The sequence below is a fragment of the Motacilla alba genome, chromosome 1 (genome assembly GCF_015832195.1).
Source record: "Motacilla alba alba isolate MOTALB_02 chromosome 1, Motacilla_alba_V1.0_pri, whole genome shotgun sequence".
Taxonomy (NCBI): Eukaryota; Metazoa; Chordata; class Aves; order Passeriformes; family Motacillidae; genus Motacilla; species Motacilla alba.
In genome coordinates this window covers 52192060-52217280 of record NC_052016.1, presented here as the reverse complement: position 1 = coordinate 52217280, position 25221 = coordinate 52192060, and the positions used below count along the sequence as shown (strand labels likewise).

The 25221-nt window shown below is 39.8% G+C and overlaps 1 protein-coding gene and 1 long non-coding RNA gene across 3 annotated transcripts in view; one reads left to right on the top strand and one right to left on the bottom strand.

The window, feature by feature from the left end:
• Positions 1-532: 532 nt before the first annotated feature.
• On the bottom strand, positions 533-5471 carry LOC119696956. Its single transcript, XR_005255691.1, has 3 exons — positions 5336-5471; positions 4213-4264; positions 533-2262 (listed from the first exon to the last, which is right to left on the bottom strand). It is a non-coding gene; the product is annotated as an uncharacterized LOC119696956 (long non-coding RNA).
• Positions 5472-5817: 346 nt separating this feature from the next.
• Positions 5818-25221, top strand: part of RDX (radixin) — a 36727-nt gene continuing 17323 nt past the window's right edge. The window contains exons 1-3 of one of the 2 annotated variants that reach the window (XM_038126908.1): positions 5818-5956; positions 14038-14109; positions 22969-23052. In XM_038126908.1, coding sequence (XP_037982836.1) covers positions 14098-14109; positions 22969-23052 — 96 coding nt within the window. In that variant the 5' untranslated portion in view covers positions 5818-5956; positions 14038-14097. Of the gene's footprint in view, positions 5957-14037; positions 14110-22968; positions 23053-25221 lie in introns of those variants that run through there. The other variant, XM_038126911.1, reaches the window with a different exon arrangement.

Below are 25221 nucleotides of genomic sequence, written 5' to 3'. Positions count from 1 at the left end.
TGCTTTTGCTAATATCACTCAGCCTTCTTGTTCCTAAATTCCCTCAGATGTTTAAAATGTCTGTGGAGTTAAAACCTTGTACTCAGTACTGGCAGATTAACTCTGAAATAAGCCAGTGATTTCAGTGCAGGCATAGAACATTTAAAGTAAGAGAGGAATTGCATTCAGTCTCTTGCTACCTTTTCACATAATGTTAATGCTGAGACATTTTTTGGGTTTTTGCTATTTTTTAAAGCAGTTTCATGATTAAGATTTAGCTGAAAACAACTTTGGCAAAAATGGTTTGAGGAGACTGTTGTGGAACATCTCCTTTAAAGAGGCAATGGAGTGTTACCTCCAGGCGTTTTTGCATCTTTTGTGATGCTACTGGAATGCCATCAAAAATGTCCCATATCCGGAAAACACAAACCTATTTCAATTTTCACTCTTCCCCCTCCCTCCCCCCTCAATATATATAAGTATTCACAAAAAAAACCCAAAAAACCATACTTAAAAGAGGCTGGATTTGGCAAAAAAAAAATGTACTTCTATATTGAGGTTTTGACATCTATATTTTTGTAAAACCGGGAGATGATAATATATTGAGAATAGATTTTGCCTGAAAAGTAGTAGCACTCTTTCTATGGTTTTGCTTATTTCTACTTGTTAATAAAGAAGCAAGCAAATGCAGTAAAATTAGAAGGGACTAGGACCTAAAAATAGTCCAGTGATGGATTCCTAGTAAAAAGCTCTACTTTTTATTATGATTTTATTTATTCACAAAGTTTATGGCTAAACAGTGTACATCCACCTTAGAAAAAAAACAAACAAAAAACTCACAAAACACAAATCCCACAATAACACAAGTCCTGAAAGCATTTGCTTTGGCTCTAACAGGTGTATACATTTTTCAAGTTTTCAAACACTTGCATCCAATTCCCTGGTAGTCATATTAATTTCTGGGGGGCTTTTGCCTGCAGAAATAGATTCTTCAAAAAAGTTGTCTGGATTGGTGCCTTTAAGTGCTTAGTACCTTACATACTATTTTATTTTGTTATAACATTATTTTGCTGAAGTGAATATGGTTATCAATGACTTTGATTTCCAGTGCTATGGACATGACAGAGCTACTGCCGCAATCTATCTAAATAAATGCCACCACTAAAAAAACAGTGCTGTCCCTGCAGAACAACTTGTACTTGTCATAATAATTATAACTATGAATGAGATAAAAATATTAAGTGGACGCAAGCAGGAACTGCAGCTAAGTGTCAGCTGTTAGATGACAACCTTATGTATCAGTGAAGGCATGTTTGGGTGACACAACACAAGAAATCGGACAGCTTGCCCCAACCTTAAGTGTAAGCAGCTTTATTTGTTAACCTGTCTCCTGAGTTGCAAAAAAAAAAAACCCAAAACATAACATTATAAAAGTGACTGAAATAATAGATGGAATGTAAGTGCTGCATAATACACACTTCATGTACGAAAGTTAAATGAGAAATCATTACCAAGTGATATGAATACTGATTCACTTAGAATGAATTGCTGAGATCCATATTTGGCACTTAAATAAACACAGTCTCCTACAAGTGATTCTGCTACTCCCTGTCTTGAGTAGAAAATGTATTAAGATTTGACTCTGCAATAGGTGGACACCACTATGGTATCTTTGCTGTAGCACCAGAGACTAAATACCAGGGAAAAGCAAAAAACCTGTTAATGGAAGAAGTCACCATGTGTGACAGACCACCAGTGATAAAGCCTTTGGGCTTCTTACCCACCCGGGTCTTTGGCTTCTAGTGAGCACAGTCAGCAAGAGAAACAACGTTCTTAAATCTTACACTGGCAGGAATTGATTGGGCTGCAGGACAAAGCTTTTGCAAGCAGCCCTTTGGATTTTCAACGGGAAAGATGTGTGCTGCCCAGCCAGGCTTCACAGTCAATATTAGAGACTCAGTCTCCTCAGCCGGGTGATCAAATCAATGGGTGAAAGACAGAGCCAGCTGCCAACACTGCAGCTCAGCAGTAGATTACCCTGCCCACTGCAGTTCAGGTGTTTTGTCCAGGCTTTCAGGTGCTGATTTATCCTTTCTGTTCGCTGTGTGTCTCTGAATAGGCAGCAACCCCCTCACATACAGCTTTTTGCACACTAGGTCTGTCCTCCCTCATTACAACACTCGTGCAGGGGATTATCCTGGACATGGACTACTGGACTTCTTCAGTGGAGCTGAGGATTCTGGAGGTGCAGCCCAAGTGCAGGATCTTGGCCCTGGAGGACACCTAAATAAGTGTCACACACCCATGATATTTCAGAGAGGGAAAATCCAAATTCCCCAGGATCATGCCATATTTTGCCTTTTGAACTTGATCAAAGCTAAGACTGTACATATGCATGCAACGAAGGCAACTTGGAATTCCCAGTGTTGCTATTGGAACCCTTTCATTTTTATTGGAATCTGGTATGTTAATACCATGCATGAAAAATAATTTTTGGAATTAGATACATTTCGTTTTAAATGACAGACACATTTAACAAGAGACATAAAAACTACCACTTTAGACATTTATTGTAATTTCACCAAATATTTAAACTATCTGTGAATTGGATTAATCTGATGACCACAGAATACTTTAAATTCCATTTGTTTCTAGCAAAGATTTTACAGAGCACTCTAACATACTTTTTGGAAAAATAATTACTATTAATGTCCATTAAGGCAATGTATCCTTGTAGTGTTATTCAAAAATTAACAAAAGAAAAAGCAATTTGGTTTTAGACCATGCAATTAGTAGGAGTAAAATTACCCTGCAATAATTTTAGACAATGTCAGGTCTGCTTCTGTAAACATATTAATAGCTGAGTATGTGTGTTGAGTCATATGTATAATTATTCCCAGAATGGCTGCCTTCCAGGCGTGTAGGCTGAGTCCACGTATAATTCTTTACGTTAGGGGCATGGTATGGGCAGCACTACACTTCTACCATAATTGAATTAGGTAAGGTCAAGGTGTTTTGCATACCATTTGAAAGCAAAAAAAGAAAATCAGAAATTTCTCATGGTTTTTTTTTTTTTTTTTTTTAGTTCTCCTTTCCAAAAAGCCTTGTCTAGTAAATGCCCCTTGAACTGTACATTTGGCTTTAATAAAAGTAGATGCTAACACACAATTGGGTATTCACTGACTGATGCTTTATGCTTTTGTGGGTGCACTGAAGAAGAGAAACCTTGGCCCAAAAAGCATTACTTTCTACAAGGATTCTAGGATTGATTTCTCAGATCAGGCAATAGAAGTTTAAAATCTGTTTTTTAATGAAGAGCTGGGTTTTGGCATTACTGCTGAAAGACAAACTTTTATGTCTTGCACTTAGGGCATTCTTATCATTAGCTTTATCTTTATAACCCACCTCTTAAAGAACTGTGTAATTTAAGTTGATAGGGGTATCTGAAAGCTCTCTTTATTGCCTGTAGCTCTTTCTGTAGTTTCAGTTTCATGGCTACAAAGAATATGATCTCTAACTACACTTCTGTTTTTACTGCCCTGTTTTATCAGACAAACTGCAATTTTACACCTTGTTAAGGAAGCAAGGTGAGAAGAAAACCACATTATACTGTTGACAAGGAAGATAAGGCTATTATTTACCTTGACATTTCTGAGCAATAATATTCTTCATGTAATAGGATAAGAGATAAAGCATATCCTGCAGTGATAATACACAAACTGAAAGGAACTGGCTTCCACATGCTATCAACACCAGTAATGAAACTGAGCCCTAGTGCAATAATCCTACATTTGAGCCAGTTCAGAATGGACTATTTGAGAAGAAAGCAAGCCTTTAATTCGGTCAACTAAAGTAAACACATTTTATCTGCCCACTGCAGTGAATCATAGCCAATTTATTTAAGTGGCTGAATGAAACAGCGTTTGTTTTTCTGCATTTTGTTTGTTTGTTTCATGTCCCTTGCTCTGACCTGCAGGTAAAGGCCATCTGAGCGGGGAGCAGTACAATGCATACTAATAGTGGCTGGTCCGTGAAACTGTGTATCTGCAGACACTGCAAGGTGCCTTAGAAGTTTAATGTACTGCAAAATACTGTTTCACATGAGGATGTTCTTCACAATGAAGAACTACAGAGACAAGAAGGAATTAGCCACTGCCACTTCTTCCTTGGAGCAAAACGGCACAGACAAAGCTGTAAATGAAATTTTAGCCCATGTGAGGAAATTGAACATACCTTTAATAGACTGAGATGTTCAGATTCTGTGATGATGACTTCAGATAAATGCCTGTTTGAAATATACAACAAAATGCATTAAAATGTCACAAATTAAACTAAATGTCTCCCAAAAGAGTAATTATGTTCAAGCTTATATCAAGATTTAATTTTATAATAGTTTGTATTATGGGGTCATTTACCTTATCAGAATGTTCTTTAAATTTTGTCAAAAAAATTTAAAAATATTTAGTCAGTGAGGCTCCCACTTCCCCTTCTCCCCATCTCAACTTCACCACAGAATGTTCCTTTAATTCTTTTTGAAGCAGCTTTTAATTGAAAATTCCTCATAGGTCTTCCCCTAACTTCTCTTTATCAGACAGCCAGAGGGTGAGAGGTGTATTAATAGCAGCTGCATGACTCAGAGTTGGTAGCTCGAGTGGATCCCTTTGCACTGAGCTTTGCTGTTTGGCCTCCCTGCTTGGGTTGCCACTGAGCTCCGGGAGCACCTTCACTTCCTTGCAAACAAAAATAAACTGAGAAAGCACAGTGGGGGCTGGGATTGCCTCAACCTCTCTGTCCTTCAGAAGGATTTTCCTCACTGCTATTCTATTCTTCATTCCCATTGCGACTGCATTAAAAAAAAAAATCAAAAAAAGGTGTGATCCCATCCACAAGCGTGACTGTTTCACATGACTGAGTGATGAAAAAAGAGAGAACACCCATCACTGCGATGATACGGGGGAGAGGAAGAGGGTCAGTGCTCTGCACTCAGACTGCATTCCATGCTTTTTCCCTGAAGGCATCCCTGTTCTCATGAGCCATCACAGCTCGACCCTTCCCAGCCCGGGCTCACCGCTCACCCCGCTCCTGCCCGCCGCTCCTCGGGGCTGGTGCCAGCGCCAGCTCCGAGCCACCCTATCTGGCGAGACACCCGGCCTCCCACCGCGCCCCGGAGCACACGCCTGCCGAAAAGGCGGCACTATGCCTGGCGGGGCTTTGGACGGAAAAAAAAAAAACAAACCCAAAACAAAACCCAACTACGCCGCCAATTCTCCCTCCCTGGCTCAAGCCTTTTTTGAGATTGTCCTTTCCCGCCCGCCCGCGCTAACGGGAGAGCTGCTTCTCCTCATCCCCTCCTCACTCAGGCGAGCAGGGGGTTCCCGGAGGGCAGCTCTGCCGCCGCAGCAGCTGCCACAGGCTCACACGACACGGGCAGGGCTGCGCGGGGTCCCCGAGCACCGGCTCGGCCGGAGCGCGCGGAGAAGCGCGCAACTCCGTACGGAGGGCCCGCCGTGTCAGAAGGCGAGCGCTCGCGTCCCCTCACGGGAGTGCCGTCCCCCCACCCTCCCGGCCAGGAGCCGCGGTCCCCGAGCCGTTCCCGTCCCTCACGGGAACCCCTCGCAGTGGCCGCCGCCCCCGCGCCCCTCCGGCCAGCGGCTTCGCGCCGCGCGCCGCGCATGCCCGCCCGCGCGCGCCGCGCGTGCGCAGTGCGCGCGCAGGAGCCACATCTGATAGGGGGGAAAATCCGAACGGCGGCGGCCGCCGCCATATTGCGGAGCTGTCACAGCGCCCGCTGCGCTCCGCGCCGCATCCCCGGCGAGCAGCGCGGGGCGGCCCCGCAGCGCCTCCTGCCCCGCTGCGAGGGGGCGGCGGGGGGGACACACCGCCCCGCCAGGAGCGGAGAGCGCCGCGCCGCGAGCGCCCTGCCCCGGGGGCTCGTCGCCCCCCTCCGCTCGGCGCCGCGGAGGGAGCGGAGTCCCAGGTGAGGCGGGGGCGCTGAGGCGGGGGGTGTGGGGGCGGCTGCCGGCGGGGCCCCGGGGAACAGTGCGGGGGCGGCAGCCCGAGGCGTGAGCCCGCCCGCAGCCCTCGGTGGGCGGGGGGCACCGGGCGACTTGTTGCGGCGGCGGGAGCGCGGCACCGCGCCGCTCGTGTGCGGGACGCCGCCTCCGCCCGGGAGCGGCGCCCGGCTCGCCGACCCCCGGCTCGCCCCGCTGTGTCGGGGGGCCCCGGGAGCGCGCCCCCGGCGTGCCCGCGCAGCCTCCGCTGCATTATTCATGTCCCCGAGCGGCGCGGCTCGCGAGGTTACACCGTAGCAGACATGTGGCAGTCGGGTCGGGCCAGCCGAGTGCGGCGGTGTGGGAGAATAATAAGGAATTACTTCATAAACAAGTGCTGTGGAGCATCTGTTGCTGTCTATTGTTTTCGACAAATGCGCGTTTTTAAGAGTCCTTAAGTACTGACCGACGTAATGGACGCAGCGGCCCTGAATGAGCCTTTGTGCATTGTTTTTTTTGAATGGATTAATGTTTTGCACGAGTCGTGGGCTTTTGTAATTAACCTTGTCGCTTAAAGTTTAGCGCAGATAAGGGGTTTTAGTTTCAACTTTGTGGAATTCACTTTTCTTTTCGTCGGTTTTTTAATCTGAACGCGGAAAAAAAAATCTCTTTGGACTCCATGCCAGCACAACTAATCACTTTGGTTGTAAGGTGCTGTTAAGCTGTCTTTTCCAGTCTGTGTAACACCCTAGACAAGTATTTCGTGTTCCTCTTTCTAGTACAGGCTTTTAAAAAGATTCCATTCTTCAAACTGAGTTACGGGAGTGGCATTTTCTGAGTTTTAAGTAGTTCAGTCTCTGCGGCTGGTTCGTGTCAGGCTTCAGATGTCTCGCTGTATGTCGCTCTGGTTTGTTTCCATCGGAGATGCCTGTCGCCGTGTCTGTGCCACGGGAGCATTTTTGGGGATGCGTGTGCCTGCGCAGCGCCTCGCACATGGAGAAGATTGTGGAGATGCGGTTGTCGCTGTCAGCTCTGGGTGCGTTGGCACAGCGCTGCTGGGCAACGTGTGCTCCCAGGGAAGGTGTGGAGCTGGTGTACAGTAACGCTATGGCTACTGCAATGAAGTTGTTTTTCAGTCATTAAAGATGGCACAAGTAGTAACTGTTTGTCGGATTGTAAGACTTACCTCTATTGATCTATTGATTTAGCATGAGGGACTGTGAGAAAAATAAACTGCGAGTCAGTGCAGTGTTCCCAGATAAGCAGCCTCCTAGCAAATGGCAATTGCAAGGCAGTGGCGTATTTCCAAGCTTTGTACTGAAGTGACACAGTTGTTCTACTAGGTTGGGAAACTGGAGAGCAAAAGCGAAACATCTTTAGAAAATGCATGAAAAAATGACATGGTTTGACATGTCTGGAGCTGTCCAGAGAGTTTTTGTTGAGTGCTGACTCAAAGAAAAGGGGTGAAAGTGTGTGTAGAGATGACAAAAAGAGTTCTGCTCTGTTTCTGCCATTGCAGGGCTATGGTAATAGTACTGCCAGAAGAAGGTTGTTTCATATAAAATTGGGTAAAGCTGTAAAGAGAGTGAGGATTTAGATCCACCTACGAGCTGCAAAACCAGGAGGGTAAGACGTGTAGATGTTATGACGTGAGAAGGCAGTTCCTGGCAGAGTTCCTTTAGCCTTTGCCAGGATAGGTGAACGGCCTTTCTTCTTCAGCAGCCTCGCTCCACTTTTTGAGAAGGGCTGCCTCTGTTGCCAGAGGTGAAGAGGAAAGTTGTTGTAGGCATGACGTCTTTCTGTTGGAGGTGTTAAATACATCAAAGCCATCCTATCGCTTTATATTGCGTTAGAAGTCTGTGGGAGTAGAGGAAAGGGAGGATTTTCAAGTTTGTAGACGTAAACAAAGCTTTATACAAACTTCTGGAGAAAGAACTGATTGTGGAAAGATACCGATCCATTAAAGCAGCACCCAGTGTATCCTGCATGCTCAGCAAGTTTACTCCAGAGCTGAAGGAGCCTAGGTGAACTCTTTCCTTTCAACACCAAAGAACTGCATTTGTTGGCTAACTGTACCAATAGGCTAATACTTAGTGGTACTTTGGATATAAAAAATGGTTTTATTCTTTCTGCTTTAGATATTTATTAATCACTCTCTGAAGTGAAACTTTCGAGTCATGTAGTACAAAGAAAAAGAAATATGACATTGGCCCCAAAAGGCTATTAATCTTTACACTAGTACTTTGCAGTTTAAGAACTCCAGCTAGTTCATATGGAGAATGGTGAGTGGCCAGTTCATAGGTTTCTTTTATTTTATGGAACTAGTTGTAAGAGACTTAACAGCATCATTCAGAAAATACAATATTGGACTTTGAGACAAGATACACCCAAAATTCTGGGTGCATGTCCTATTTCTTTGCTAACTGTATGTTTAGAGAAAGGATCATTGCACTTCCAAGCAACAGTACTTCTATCAGTTTATTCATGATTTCCATTTTTGATGGTGCATCCAATGGTAAGATTGGCCATTCTATCATTGTAGGACTCTTGAGAACCTTTGAATTACTTCCCGTAGTGCATTTGCGGGTACTTGAAGTTAAGGTTACTAAACTCAATAAATATTAAGTGTATGTAAATCATGTAGCACATCTAAAACATACCAGTTTATTAACTGGCAAAACTGCAAGTAGTGCACAAATATTCTTTGATTGGTATCAAGTTGCTTTTAACTGAATACTGTGTTGGCAACTGCCAGGTTTTTGTTTTACTTCTGAAGTTTGCAGGAAGTCCAGTTTAGAAGAAATACTTAACTCTTCAAAATGTATTTTCCTATAGATGCATTGAATAAATAAATTGTACTAGTTCTATAGCAATTATTTTTCAGATACAGCAAGCCTGTTTTGGGTGTTTCAGAGAAGGGAAGGTTGGGGGAAATGATGGTTTTAAGAAGGGAAAGATACAGTATATTAAAAGAAGTTAGGGTCTAAAACTCTGCATGTGATGTCTGGCACTAGTCAAATATAAATTTTTGCGTATTAGGTGTGCAATTCAGAATTTTTTTTTTTTTTTTTTTTTTTTTTTTTTGGTTGAGATAAATGGCTTGTTTTAGTTCCCACCCTGGTTTGCTTATATTGCAGACAACTGTGTAGGCGGTCGCTCTGTCCGTCTGAAAAAGATGTATGCAGGAGTAAAGTCTGTGGCAAATGAACTTCTTTATTGGATTGCAGCAAGTGTGTCATTAGGGAGCTGTTAGTGTGAAAGATGATTGCCCTGCAGACATTCACAGACTTCTTTGGAGTAGAGAGACGTTTTTGTAGAAATCTGAGACCAGTTAGTCAGGTCCAATGGCCTGTGAGTTGCCTATTGCTTCCCCCGCAAAGATCTAAAACTTTCAGGTACCACAAAAAATGGAATGGGATAAAACTTTGAAAAGAAAAAGTATATTAATTTTAAATAAGTTTCTGTTAATAAATGAGGGAGTTATGTTGCTGTGGGTAAAGCTCTGTGGTCCCTGACATCTATCTGCATTTAGGGAAACAGATGGTAAACCTCTTGCTCAAGCTTAGGAGGGATGCTGCTGGAGGGACTGCTTCTGAGAGAAGGCCCTAAGCTATCAGATAGGGATCCTGCTTTTGAGTGTTGCTTCCCTACCAGCCAAGCGTCTTGCTCGAGCTTTCTGCCTGCTAACCCATCCTCACCTGACCTCAGACCCATGGCTGTGTGTATGAATGTTTCTTTTGAAAACAGCTGCTGCATAAATTATTTGACAGAATTTTGGCATCAGGCATTTTATGCACCATCATTTTCCAAAGAAAGCTTTCATTGTCATCTTTCAACAATTGCTTTTTTTGTTGCTTTTTGTGGCATAACTCGAAACTTGGATGATACTGATTTAAAAATCTCAACTGCCTTGTAGTGAAAATAATTGAAATCACAGCTTTTCATTTCAAGAGAGTTCTTGACGTTCTGGATGACTTTTTTTTATCTGTTTGTGATGTGGAGCCTGCTGATACTTTTGTTGTTTTGGTCCAGAGTCCAGATTACTGCGTACACTTAAGGTCCTGAGTGTTGTAGCAGTAGGAAGTCAGCAAAGTCACAACCCTGTTAATCCTGACTTGGAAGAGGGACCTTTAGAATTTTAAATGCTGAAGTGATGAGCCTTTGTGCCTTGTAGGTCCCAAGCTGGTTTCAGAATGCAGGAATCAAAAGGAATATCATTCCAAATCCCAGCTGACTGGGGTCTTTTTTGCTGGTTATTTTTTCACTATTTTCAGTGCCATTTCCCATGAGTGTTAAGATTAAAGTAAGTGTAAGTAATTAGTTGCTTCAAAGTTAAGAACTTGGCATCTGCTAAATATAAATTTATCTGAACTGGCATTAGTAGCAAAAGTGACCTGCTACTCCAGTAATAACAGTGGAGATACACAATATTTTGCCTGGCTGCAATTTTTTAGTTTCTTTTGGCCTAGTGTTTCCCTCATGTTTGTTTTGTTTTTAATGTTAGCTGGTGCTAACATTGAGAAAGATTGGGTGATTTTCGGTTTTTATTCAGTGCTTATTTGATGTCAATGTTTGCAGTTTTAAGATCTGTGAACTTGATTTGTATATAAATCTAATAGTTACAATGCATTTGTGTGAATGTACTGTATCAAAATTGCACAGTGTTTTGAATATGAAAGCATATTCAGGCTGACAGAGGCTGGTTTTTGTATTATATATAGTAAGAGTGACACAGGCTGTTTTTTTGTTTTATATATAAAATGAAAACAATGGAAATAAGTTCAGCATAGTTGGTTATAAACTTATATTTGGCTACATTTTTTAAAAAAGAAATTATAGATTTTTTTTACATTTGTAAAAGACACTGCCAGACACTTCAACAAAAAATGCATGGGATGCTGTTTGCTTTGCATAGATTTTTTTTTTCTGTTGCTCATGTTCTGTGATAATTTCTCAGGCCCGTGAGATCTGTGGGACTAACAGTGAGACTTCATTTTTATTGAGTTTCACTTAAGAGGATTCTTAGTTTTTGCTGATAACTTTGTTTTCTTGCATGCATGTCTGCCAATTGTGGTTTGATGACATGAGATTAACCTGTAAAACTCTGTAGTCACATTTCTGATTTTAAAAGTTACCTTAAGATTTTAAAGTAAGTTTTCAAATAAATGATTTATGGTTTGTTGGTAGTATTATAGCAAAATGTTTGAGTAAATCCCAAAGCAAAAATGTGGGACATGTTTATGAATGAATTTGTAGTGATAAAATGTATGACGGTATGACAGTCATTGTAGAAATTGCTAGATATGTTGTCTCTTAGAAAGACCTCAGAAAGGAATCATTTGGTAACACAGATCTTGGTCCTGTGCCATGTGCTGTCATTGCTCTCCTGGAGACTGGACTCCCTTATCAGTCATCTTACCGTACCCCTTCTTTTCAGTGCTGTGTAACTAAAGGCACAGGAAGGTAGCTGTGCTACTTTCTGTTCCTTTTGGTACTGTTGAGTTGGCACGCTCACAAAATGGTGGATGAGAATCTAATTTAGCTTTTGCATCCTTAATTAACTGAGTGTTACTCTAGGGCTTCAATCTGCCTTCTGTTTTTCAAGCATTGAGCCTTTGCTGTCAGAGGTGAGCCCAGGGATTACTACAGCTTGGAATCCTGCTAACTGTTAGCAGATACTAGAGCCAAGCTTGTTTTGGTTTCTGTAATTCTCTTGAATTTTTCCAAGGTGTACATTAGGGAAAGAAGGGAGAAGAGGAGGCAGTCTCTTCTCTGAAAGGGAGACATGCTGTTGAATTTTTATCAAAAGCCAGAGTTTATCAAAAGCCATTTTTTTCTTCCTCCCCAGGAAACTTTTGTGATTAAAAGCAGAGGAGAGGAATAGAAGAAAAGTGTATTCATAGTGTTCAAGGATATATTTAACAGTATCTTAGAACAGTAGTCTTACTGCTGATGTCCAGCTGTTAGAAAGATAAATGACTTGTCAGTAGAATTGCCTTGTTAAGGTTTGGGGCTTGACACTCTTCAGCCATCTCAGACCAAGGGGAAAGTTAGCAAAGTTTGGAAGAAGGATGTTCCATTGAAAGTGGGCACAGGGAATGCAGAATTCACGAGCCACAAGGACGTTTGGCAGAACTTCCAAGATAAGGAAGAAACAAACAAAGCTGGCTCAGCAACTGTGCTGAATCAGCTCTGAGTGGAGAGAAGGTAATTCTGGCAGGGGGTGACTGTGACCACAACTCAACTCAAGGCTCGCTGACTCCCTAAGTCCAGAGGGGAATGGCTGAGCCTGTGGCATGACTGGCAGAAGTGAGAGAATCATTGAACCAGTAGAAGGTAGAATGTGATCAAGAAGAGAGCCATGTGACCTGTAGCCAATAAAACATGACTTCTTTGCTTGCTAAAATGTATGAAAGGTGTGAAGTTTGGATGATTGGGGTGCCAGCCTTTGGTGGGTTCCCACCCAGCTCCCAGTTCTGAGCAGATCGGAATAAAGAAATGGAAATGCCTTGGCTCAGTGCGTAAATTGGCACTGCACATCAGGCAGCGAGCCTGCATTTGGGACGTGACTGATACTGTCCAGTTCTCTAGAGTATCTTCTGTAATTAAAAAAAATCTACTGGAATGTAATTGTCTTTATGCTAGGCAAGCAGAGTATTATTATACCTTTGGAGTTGGGCTGGATTAGTTATATCATAGTGAATGCAACTTCAAGATAGTGTTTTAATGTTTTCAGGTTGATTTTTCATTAAACACAGTTTTGTTTCATATCTGAATTGTGCCATTAGATCTGTTTCTGTAATCTTTAGTCTTAACATTTGTTTTCTTTACCAGCCAACAACAGTTATTCTCCTTAAATTCTGTTTTCATCCTTTATCTGTTTTTTTAGTCCATTTTCAAACATATCTCTACAGATTCTGATCTGTAGAAGAAGAAATAAAAAATAAAGTGCTAGTGTACCTTAAATTGCTTTGCAAATGTTTCTAATATTTACTGTATTTTTATTGCCAGGAAGCAAGGAAAATTTTCTTCTGTAATTTTTTTGTAAAAATGCTTTATTTTTTCATTTTTCTTTTATGAATGAAAGATCAGTTATACAAAAGCTTGGTTTTGATAACTGGATTGCTCTCAAGTATTCTGTTTTTCTCTCTTTCTTTTAAGCACTTCTGAAGATTTTATTCATCTGTTGCAGCTATGGAGTTATAATACTGAAGTCTCAGATTCTTCTGACTAGCATGTCACAGTCATTTTTCTTAGTGTAAGAGTAATTCCAGTTAATATTATTTTTGAAGGCAATGCAGTCTTTGATGCTCATTGCCAACCAGCAACAGTCTGATTTGTGGAAGTCATTACTGTAAATGTGTGCAGGAAGGTGACTAGCAGCTTGTTTTAAGTTAGAAGGAGTTGAAAAGGAGGTAGGATGATATCTCCCAATAATTTTGCAAGCATATTTTTTCAAGGCATAAAAACTTTTTTTGAACAGAAAAAGAATAGTGGATACTTTCATCACCACATACATATAACTTATAGCTTCTGCTTAAAAAGAAAAAAAAAATCAGTGTTTTTTTAAGCACAGCAGAATTTCTTCCTTTTTTTTACTGTTGGTGTATTTGCATTTCTTTTCATTTGGGAAAATATTCCCAAATGTCTTTTCTTTGCTGAGAGGAGCAAATTATTTTATAGGCAGGAAATAAAAGTTTTGATGCTTTAAAATTGTTAGAGCGGGTTTTTTGTCTTCATGATGTATCTTGTAAATGTCGTCAGAGGTTTTTAATAGATGGTGTATGATAACAGAACCTTTAAAAGAATTTGTAGCACTTGGGGATCTGTTGTCTCTATTGTAACATTACTGCATAAATGTTCTACAGAAATTAGGAAGGATGTTACTGCTTAGAGATCTGTAGATTCTGGCTCTGGCTAAATTGGTTGCTCTTTCTAAAGGTCACCTACTGAGAAGTGTATTTTGTACATGTAGAGCACTTGCATACTTGTATAGGAATTTGTACTATTTCCTGTGATTAAGTTTTGATTAATTTAAAAACAGCCTCTTTAATTTTGTTTTTGGCAGAAAGGGGCAAAGAGTTTTTGGAAGATTTAAGTGGACAGGAGACTGCAGAAAACAAGAAAAATGCCGAAACCAGTAAGTAGCAGATTTATATTCATCTAAAATCTAGGAAGATTTTTACATTTTAGAGAGATAATCTTACAACTGTTCTAGTTGTTTTGACTCACAGAATGACTAGGTTGGAAGAGACCTTCAAGATTGAGTCCAACCCATCCAACCCGAGCTCTAACAGTTCAACTAAACCATGGGCATCGAGTGCCACATCCAGTCTTTTTTTAAACACATGCACAGTCATTCTGTGAATTCTGTGACTCTACCCTTTCTAGATTTGGTAAGACTTGATCTTGTACAATTGAAGTTGAGACAGTTTAGTACCAACATGTGGAAAAAGAGATCAAGAAAGCTTGGTACTGCAAATTGCACGGAAGACAATTGGAAATGGGAGCAGTACTTGTAGCCCATTTGGCAGAAGGAATGACTTTTCAGGAATTGTTGACTTTGCGATGAGCTGACTTACAGTAGTTACTGAATCAGGCTCAAATTATGCCTCCAATATCTGTGGGAATTGGTGGAAGAGTTTGCTGCAAGGTTTGGCAGCGGAAGACGGAACAGGTGTAAAGTGTCTGCTCTAAGTTAATAGTTTTATCATGGTAGAGGGTATCACATAGAAAGTAAATTTGGATAGAGGAAATAAGCAGAGTTTGTGCTCTCCTGTTTCTCTCATTTCAGCTAAGGTAAGGGGTTCTCCACTTTCTACCCAGGTAGAAAAAAAGATCTCCATCTTCTGTTTTGATAATAATTCTAGAAGTCTTTGAGGAGGTAATCAACCTACTGAATAATTATTTTTCTGTTAATGTTCTATTGCTACGTTAGGATTTCATCTGCCATGCGTTAAATGACTTTTGCTTGTCTCTTCCACTTGTATCCAGTGAGAAAAGCGTTCAGAAAGGGAACTGAATTGTCAGATTATTTCTGCTCAACTCGGTTGGTTTATGTAATAGCCTTCAGGCTTTCTTTGTTTACTGATGTTTCATTTTGGTAGCAGATTAGGAGCAGGGCAGGTTTGTTGCTAAGGATAAATGTGTCTATGTGTACGTGTATACACATACATCCTGATATGCAGATACATAAAAGGTTTTTGCTATTAATAAGAAATTACCCCTGTAAATAATCAGTTTTCTGTGCCAGTATTTGGAACTTGTACAGCTCAATGAATAATGTGAGCGTGGGACTAAGGGCTCAAAGTTCTGTTCTGAGCTCTGTAGTTGGTCTGATGACCAACTAGTCATACCTTGTTTCTGTAATTTATTCTTTTCCTGCTAGTGGATTAGGGGCAGTGTCTTGGTACTTTCTCCAGCTGGAAGTGGCTGTCTGTATCCTGCTCATTGGTGAGGGAAAGCTGCAATATAAAGGGCAGGAAAATGAATTAGCAGCATACTATTTTCTGACCTGTTTGAGTGCTGGCTATGAGAATTGAGTACTGCCTTTGATGGAGCTTCTCAACTGGAAAACTGTGTTTTAAGAATGAGGCAAAAAAGTCATTGTGAGCTCATATGGTTTCTGAGGCTCTCAGCTTCATGCAGCTGGAGACCTATGAAGCCACAGAGGTCGTGACTAGGAAAAAAAAAGCCTGGGTGAGCTAACTTCTTTGTAAATTCTGGGATTGGAACCATGAAATTTAGGCAGGCAGGGTTCTCTCTATTTTAAGGACCAGAGAAAATTGAAGGAAATAAGAATTTTAGGGTTGTTCACAAGGAAAGCAATATCCTTAGAACTGAGATTGCTGTGGTGTTGAAAGAGTGCACAGTCCACCCTAATAATGGATATTAGCTACTAGATCTTGGCAAAGAAGCTGGCCTTGTGCCAAAGATAATTTTCTTCTTTTACAAGGGACTTTTTATGAAGAGTTCATGTGTCTTTCGATGATGTAGGTGCATATGAAATCCTAGAAGGAAACCAAGTGAAAGGAGCCATTATAAATGAAATGAAATTGATTACATTTCTCAATGTTTTCCTGTAAACTGCAGGTTGCTGTTATTATAGTTGGTAATCAGTGAATGAAGAAGTAGCACACTTGCCGAAGGTTAAGTAATATTACCTGTAAAAATCAAACCTCAGATGGCTTTGGAGCTCTCTTCCTCTCCCCTCCTCTCTTTTTTTTTTCCCCCCCTTCTTTCTTCTTTGGAGACTGCATGAGCCTAGCCACGGTTATGGTTAATGAATCTGACGTTGTTCTTTGAAGAGTCTTGCAGTTCTGCTCAGATTTGATAGTACTGGACAGTAGGAGGTCTCTTGCTATGGATATTTACTGGAGCTCTTGGGAGTTGTCTTTATGGACAATCCACAATAACCAAATGTACTTTTAGTCTAGAAACTATTTATGCTTTAACTCCTTGTTGCTTATTTTTGACAGCTGTTACAGTAAGACAGTCAGTGTTCTGTGGCTTTTTTGGTGGAAATCATTGAACCTGAAAACTAATGAAATAATCATGGGTAAGAGCTAAGAAAACCCAGTTAGCATAAGTGGTGAGATTTTTGACAGTGTTATTTTATCTCGTCTGTATTACTGAGACCTATTTAGGGTTGTTTTTTCAGACTCTGCTGTGATGATCCAATTGATAGTTTTCAGAAAAGTCTGGTAGTCTTGTAAATATATAAACTTGTGCAGTACAACTATAAATTCTTCATGGGTTTCTGGGAGTAATTTTTTTGTTGAGAAAATAACAAATATGCCGCAGATCAATTTAGATGAAATCAGTATTCACTGAACCACAGAAAAGGCAATTAAATAGATTTTGGTTTCACTTTTTTTGGTTTCACATTTTAAAGTTATGTAATATTCCAGACAAAATTAAGTGAATGAAAACCAGTAGAAAGTCTTGGTGTATTGGAATTTTATAGCAAACATATTTCATTTTTCCTGGAAGTCTCAGTCTGAAATAAGTTTCATGCTACTGTGAATGATTCTTATACGTGCCAGTAAAAGGTCATGTGTTTTGGATTTTCTTTCTTAGAGGCTAGTAGGTTAAATAGTTTGGGTGAAAAGGCTGTTTTGAAAGGGTAAAAGCAACTTTAGTATATTGTTCTGGGATACTAAGGTAACATGTGACTGAAAAGTATACATAATTAAAACATTTTCATTTTTGATTGCTTCAGTAGAAAGTCTGCTCCTTCACTTTGCCTGGGTTTGTGAGAAAGTGGCTTTCCAGTTTTTCAACTGTTACTTAGCATCCACTCTGATTTTACAACCAAAGAGTTTCTTTTTAAAAGAGGCTTACCAGTCTCAGTTCTACCTAGCAGTGTGAATTTTAGTTTCATGGGGCATGTTGTGATCCATCTGAATAAAACTGATGACTTCTTTGTTTAATTACATCTTTGCTGCTGTAATCAAAATTTGAGCTGTTGCAAGTGCTGCTCTCAGTATGCTTAGTTCTCAGCTTGCTGAAGAACAGAATATTTGTTGACTCTTATGTTCAGTGCTTTCTTCCTAAAAGAATAGATTCAAAATGTTTCTCAGCTGTATGGCATTCTCACAGATCTGCACTGAAAATAGAAACATAGAAGCTAAAATTAGACATCATGGGTTACATAACTGTTAATCATTTCATACGCTAAGAAGATTAGATTTAATTGACTGAAATATTGTATTTGTAGGGTGTAGAAGGAGTTAAATTATCATCTGGTTTTGGTGATAATTTGCAGCACTTTTGTACAGGACTGCAAGGCATGAAAGAAAGCAGGCATTACACTGGGGAATAACAGAGATAGATGTCAAAATTACTAAGACTAGAAAGCGGTTTTTTTTAGGTTTATTTAACGTTTTATGATATTGTATATTCAGAAGGAGTAAATAACAAAATCTGGAATAATATTGTGGTTTAAAAATCTAATATTTGCAAGATCAAACTAATATCTGTAAGGTGGTTGAACTGAAATAGTGTATAATTTTTTTTTTTCTACGGTGCTGTTACACAGGAAAATCTTTGAGTCTGTGTAATGCAGTATTTGAATTATGGCTTGAATTTATGATTTAGTTCTGTAGTATAAATAGACAACTGATGTCAGCTTGGAGGACTGCTTTCTTGATTCATCTATTAGTAAAATCTGTTTGGCATTATTCTGTAGCCTTCTGTTCCTAATGCTGTTTAATCCTTACCTTTTTACCTTATCTTCTTCATAAAGTTTTTTTCTTTCATCTCTTCCTATATCTACTTTGCCGTTGGTATGGAGAGAGTGCTGTGCAGTCTAAAGCAGCGGGACTAATACACTGCTACTCTTAACGCAATTTAATACACAAACTTGAGATTTTAAATGGCTGAACCATGTGAGGAAACTCTTTGAACAAACTTTTTTTGCCATATGCAATTTTCTTATGAATCAGACTGGTTTTTGTGGCTTTTGCAAATGACTAATTTGTATTGCATTTATTAAACCAAAGCAAAACCTCTGGAAACTATTTCCATGTTATTTTAAATGGCTTTTTTTTCCTCAGTATTGGTACCTACTTAGTTTTGGAGTTCATGATGAAGTGCCGTAACTAATATTTGCAAAGGATGGCTGAAGTACAGTAATAGAAAGTTTTAGATTACAGCCAGATTTTGTGCATGTTTCATGGACTGTATCTGTTTGAGGAGAGGTTCAAAGGTTAATGTGGTGACGGTGTAATAGTCCCATAAATTGTGAAGGGTTGAATTTAGGTACTACAAGAAAATGTAGACATACTTTTTCAAGTCCTTAAAGGTGAAAGAATGCATGCAATAAAAATATAATTCCCTTATGAAGTGTGTGCTTTTATAAAGTGCAAGTCTGTGTTTGTTATTCCAGATATTTTCAATGACTGTACTCTTTATTGGTTTGGATAAATTATTTAATAGATAATTTGCTGTGTAATATTTTTCTATAAATAGTATTTTGTGAGCTGTGGCAAATATCCTCATAACCCATTAGCAACATTTGTTATCAAAACATCAGTTGCTCCCTTGGCAAAGAATAATCAATGCATAATTCTTTAGTGTGTGCTCTTCTTTCCTTTGGCCGTGTTTAATCATTCTGAAGCAAGTCTGGTAAAATACTGATAAACTCAGCCTGCTGCTGATGCCAAGGACCTGGACAAGCTCGAGAAGTGGGACAATGTGAACCTGCTGAGGTTCAACAAGGCCAAACACAAGGTGCAGCACCTGGGTTGCTCCCCTGTCAACACAGGCTGGGCATGGACAGATGGAGAGCAGCCCTGCTGAGAAGGACTTGGGGGTGCTGGGGGATGAGAGGCTGGCCATGAGCTGTCAGTGTGCTCTCACATCCCAGACAGCCAGACGTGTCCTGGGCTGCATCCAATGGTGGGCAACAGGGCCAGGGAGGGGATTCTGCCCCTCTGCTTTGCTCAGACCCCACCTGCAGGGCTGCATCAGCTCTGGGGCCCCAGCACAGGAAGGACATGGTGTTGTTGAAACAGGTCTAGAGGAGGATCACAAAAATGGTTCGCAGAATGGGGCATCCCTCTTTTTGAGGAAAGGCTGAGAGAGTTGGGGTTGTTCTGCCTGGGGGAGAGAAAGGTGCAGGGAGACCTTATTGTGACCTTTGGGTACTTAAAGGGAGCTTATAAGAAGGGTGGGGGCAAACATTTTATCAGGGCCTGTTGTAATAGGACAAGGCTAATGGTTTCAAACTGAAAGAATATGAGAATATGGAACTACATACAAGTAAGAAAATTTTTATGATACAGGAGGTGAAACTCTAACAATTGCCTAGAGAGATGGTAGATGTCCCATCTTTGGAAATGTTCAAGGTCAGGTTGGATGGGTCTCTGAGCAACCTGATGTAGGGGAAGGTGCCTGTGCTCGTTGCAGGGGGGTTGAACTAGATGACTTTTAAAGGTCCCTTCTAAGCCAAACTATTCTATGATTCTATTTAATATGCAAACTTGAGATAGTAATTGGCTGAACTATGTGAAGAAGGGAGTTGTTAGATTCTGTAACAAAGATGTGGGATTCTGGTGAGAGCAAGTTTGGAAAGCAGGCACTGAATGGATCTTGAGGTGTGTGTAGTGGTAGCCTTCCAATACTCGGTACAGGAAGCCTTTATGCATTTCTCTTGTCACCATTGCAAGAGCTCCTTCCTGTTTCTGTATTTGTGTGGTAAAGTTGGTTCAGATTAGTGCCTGTCCTCGTGATTTGTGGTTCAGATAATTTCCCCGCACCACCGATGTCACATAAAGAGCATTGATTCAAAGTAGCTGGATACGCAGCAGAGGTTATGTGAGTGACAGACCATTGCTGAAGCTCCTGGACCTTCTTTCTCTACCTGTGTTTTCTCAATTCCCTGCCATGGTTATGATGTGGAAACTTCCCCAATGACTCTTGTTAATGTAGTTTGCTAGCTTTATTTTACAGACAATGCAACTGGTACCAGAGGTTTGATTTTTGTTGAGAGGTTGCTCTGTTACCAACGTTTGAATTAGATAAGTAGACCCTCAGGGCTCTTCAGGTTGTGACAAAAGTAACTTTCTTATGTTCCATGCCCAGCAATAATTGAAGGTGTGAAACAATGTTACGAGTTTGTAGAAGCCTGGTGTTTGTATGCCAAAAATTGAAGTCAGTCCAAATTCCTTCATAAAGAAAATGAACTGTAGTGCTAACTTTTGTCTCTTCTTAAATAATTCATATCACAAAAGGTAATGTTTTAACATTGCTATCATTTAATTTGCAACTTTTTTATTAGAACTGAATGTGTAAATACTGATTAGCATATGAGTGATCTGTTAATCGGAAGTACAAAGATAAACAGAAATGCTGCAGGCTTAAGCAGTTACTGTAATGTGTATAAGTGGCTAGGTACTCTTAATGTCTGTTTGTACCTGTTGGAGGTGTAGCTCTGTACTCTTAGAGTACTCAGATTTTTTAGGGCAGTAACATCCAGAAGCAGACAGAATTTAGAGCTGTATTGAGTCTGTATTATAGCTATTATTTTACTGTTTGGATATTCTAGTTCTTGTGAAGGATAAACTCTCAGATAGTATTTCTTGCATTTGCAGATGACATTTGTAGTAAGGATATTTATATAAGAAGTTTTTGCTGCTGCAATTAGTTTTGAACTTGCTGTGCTTTGTAGATCTGTGATGCTTCTTGTTTTGGCAATGGTGCTGTTATATAACAGAGCACTTTGGCATTTAATAAAATTATTTTTTGGCCTTATTCTTTGTAATTTGCTTACTTGTGACTGCCCTAAAGAAGGCTTCATTTTTTTAAGTAGAAAAACTGTCTTTAAAAGTTAATTTTCTGTAATCAAGGGGCAATTTCTCATGCTTAAACTAGTGTGAGTTAGTGAGTGTGTGTGTGTGTTAGGCAGTGAATTAGAACTACCATTTAAAATTAGTTATTTTGTTAGATGAATTATATTCTATAAGGGTTTTTTTTTATTTTCTTGAAATGGAGAGACGGAGAGAATCTCCAGAAAACATTTTTCCCTCATCCTGACCCATACCCTCTATTTTTAATTTTTCTTTTTGCAATAAAATGAAACTATCTTTTACTCCAAAGTCTTCAACTCTTGTTTTTTATCAGTGTTTGCACACACACAGTAAAGTTGGCTAAGCCCCCTCTATCATTCTTGTTTGCAAGTCTATAACCTAGATGTCCTCAGGCTCCTGCTATTCTTGTCTTGTATATCCCCCTCGTGTTTACCTTGACGCTGAACGGAGCAGTGATCAAGCTTCCTCTGTTGCATGAAGACAAACTGCTCTGCAGTTTTCTTTTCCCCACCTTAGATCTCCCTTCCATGTTTTGTCTTTCCTTCTTTTCCAGACAATCACTTCTCAAAGTATTCCACCTGGTGGCAAAATTAGGGAAATAGTTAATGGAAATGGTTTGCACATGCATAGATCAAGTAGTGTAAGAACCTGTAATACAAGTCCTAATTTATTCCTGTGCCCTTTTTTACAGTAGAGAGAAATTAGAATATATCTGTGTGAGTTTGGTTTTTCTGCATTTATAGGAAGGTATATTTGACCTTTAATACTTTACATTCTTATGCACTAAAGATTAATAAAATGTGATTGATACCCTGGCAGTAGGAGTTGGAGGACCTTTCTAACACTGAGAAGACAGTGCTGTGCATTTAATACTTTGCTCTGTTTCATGGAAAATCTAACTTCTGTATGTACCAGCTGAAGAGAAATTGGAAAAGACTGTTGTACTTCCAAGTAAAACTTGCAGTTATCTCCTGCAATATTTGACTTCTTGCTTTATAACAAAGCCAGTGATTGTCAGGAGTCATCTGGAAAATGGTCCTCCCTTTCAGGAGAAGGAGGTTCATTGAATGGTGGTGATCTTTAGTCTTGTTGTGAGGGAGTTGAAGGAGGTTGGCACTAAGGAGAGCTAACTGCTGTAGTTTTTCTTTCCATTGGTGAAAACCTGCTTCTAGTCTGTCCTGAGATGTACAAGCTCTAGTCCTAGAGCTCGGTCAAAGTGCCTACTTTGACCACCAAACTGCTTGATTTCAGAAATGGCAAGCAGGTGGCTGCTTGTCTTTTTATATTGCTAGGCATAAATACCTTAAAATGGCATATATGTGAACAAGAACTTTTTCTTTTGCATGCATTTGGGAAGCCCTCTGAAAGATAGTGCCCAGTAGCTGAATATCCCAATGTTCTTCAGCTGTTCAGTAGTGATGTCAGCTTTCCCCTGAAATTAATTTTGAGCTTTGTTCTCTAATTTAACCTTCTGACCTACTGGTAAGTACTATGCTGATTATGCTTTTAGACTGCATAAAGATGGGATTTTTTTCAGATTTAAATTTTCTGTTTTTCTTACTGCTATGTTCTGTGTGTACACAAGACCATTAAAGTTGTTGAACTTACTGTTTCTTACAGGCTAATCACAGGCTATAGAAGCATTTCACTGTTACAGTATGATTTAAATATTTCCTTATGTTCTGTAGATCAATGTCAGAGTAACCACAATGGATGCAGAGTTGGAATTTGCCATCCAGCCCAATACAACAGGCAAGCAGCTCTTTGATCAGGTAACTTACATGTCTCTATGTATATAAGTACAAGCACAGAAGAGTATTGTGGTTATTAAGGCATAGTCTGAAAAAGTGGTAGTGTTGTCGTGTACAGATTGTTTTTCCTTATGTTATCTAAGCTATGCTCCGAGTTAGTGTTAATTTCCTCGTTACTTCTCATGGAACATATTGAATTCAAAGACAACTCTCTAAATATGTTACCAGTGAGGCTTCAGATAAATTGTGTATGGAACTGCTTTGAAATTCATGGTGCTTTTCATGTCTAATAGCATTATAGTCGCTACAGCAGTATAGTTGTTAGAATTGCATATTTTAGAAATGTGTATGTGACAGTAAGTTCATTAATGAAAGCTAACACAATTGCTTTTCAACAATAGGTACTCTAAGATGGTTTTTCACTTCCCACAGTTGTCCTGTGAACCAGTTTGGAATTTATGTTAAAAAAAAAGAGAGAAGGAAAAAAGAATAGTTGAAAATTATGACCTTAATGTGCTTATGGTCTGCAAACCTATCACAACTGCACACTGTCACTTGATGGTGTGTTGTACATCAGTCAAATGGACCAAGTGAACGATTTCTTAAACAGGGCTGTTCTTGCACTCAGGTGATCTTAGTCATCAAAATCTTTAAAAAAGGTTTTGACCTGTGTTGTGGGGTGTTAGAGGAAACCTTAAAAATAGTCACAACCTGTCAATGTATTGTGTCATTTTCCAACAAGATACCAATAAATATATTTTATTATCTAGATCCAAGATGTATGCCTTTATTTAGGAAGCGTGGAAATATCTGAAATTACTCTTCAAAAATAGTTTAAGTAGATCAACAGTTATGTCTAGTAGTTGTTTCTGTCCATTCCACTATAGATGCTTGAAATATGTAATGGTGAGTACCAAGTGAAAGTAACACATCAAAAAAGGTCTTTAGACTTTTAGTTAACCTTTTACAGTCAATTAAATGTCTTATTATAAAAATTGAAAAGAAGAGAATGTTTATTGTTTTAATACCGAACTTTTAGATGAGTGAAATCGCCTTTGCAGTTTTTGTTTGAAATGACTGACTCTTAACACTTACTGCCTGCCCTTTTCTCTAATATGAGTAACAGCGTAGGGGTATACCTATGAAGTAGGTCTTCAGCCCCCACATAGAAATAAACTTCATGACTCTTAGAAAGACTTCTTGAATGAAGTGGCTGTCTTGCTTTTTGTCTAACCAGCATCATCATAATCAAATAAAAGTATGGTATTCTGTGGCATAGAAGGCTCAAGCTGTTGCTTGTCTTTTGCCAGCCTTTGCTATCTTATGCCATTCACTCTTGGGTGGAGTGACATTCTGCTGTGTAATGTCTTGTGCCCAGGTAATCAGGCTCATCCAAATTGGAGCATTTGCACACAGGGAACAAAGATACGGTTTTGAATTTGTTGTCATGCTCTCTTCTTTGTTCCTCAGTTCTCTGTGTGGTGTTTGACATCTCACCAACTCTTACCTCTGGAGTTTTAAATTGAAAAAAAATTAAGGTCAAGAAAAATCAACCAGAGAAATTGTGTGTGAGAAACACTTTTTAGCCTGATCTTAAATTCATGTGTGTGTTCCATCGTGTAACACCAAGAGCTGAACTGTATTGTGAAACCAGCATGAAATTTCCAGACAAAAAGTTATCTTGTTTCTCTATAGAAAGAGAATTGAATAGCACTGTTACTGAATGATTGGCCTTCGAGGTTTATGCAGAAGTGGTGAACATGACAAGCAGGTTGGTTATTGTTTGCAGAAAATAACCTCTCCATGGATTCAGCTGTTATCTAGTGCTCCCCTACATTTTTGGTGAACGACCTTTCAAACTTTTACTAGCCGGTGTTCTTTTAGGCTTTTAATTGGCATTTTCTGGAGTTGTTGATTTTTTTCCCATTCCATATGTATATTCTCATCTTCTTCATCTGCTAGCAGGCAAGAATGCAGCATTTAAAATCTGTGGCTTTCTCTTTTCTCTTCCGTTGTCAAACTCAGTAAACTTCTTATTCATTGCACAAGCTTTTTTTTTTTTTTTTTTTTTTTTTTTTTTTCTTAATTACTTGCATTTCAGAAGGTGTACTAACATACTTATCATTGATCCCTCTGTCTGTCCTGTCCCTGGTCAGAATAGGCAAGAGGGGATCTGTCCTCCTGTAGTCA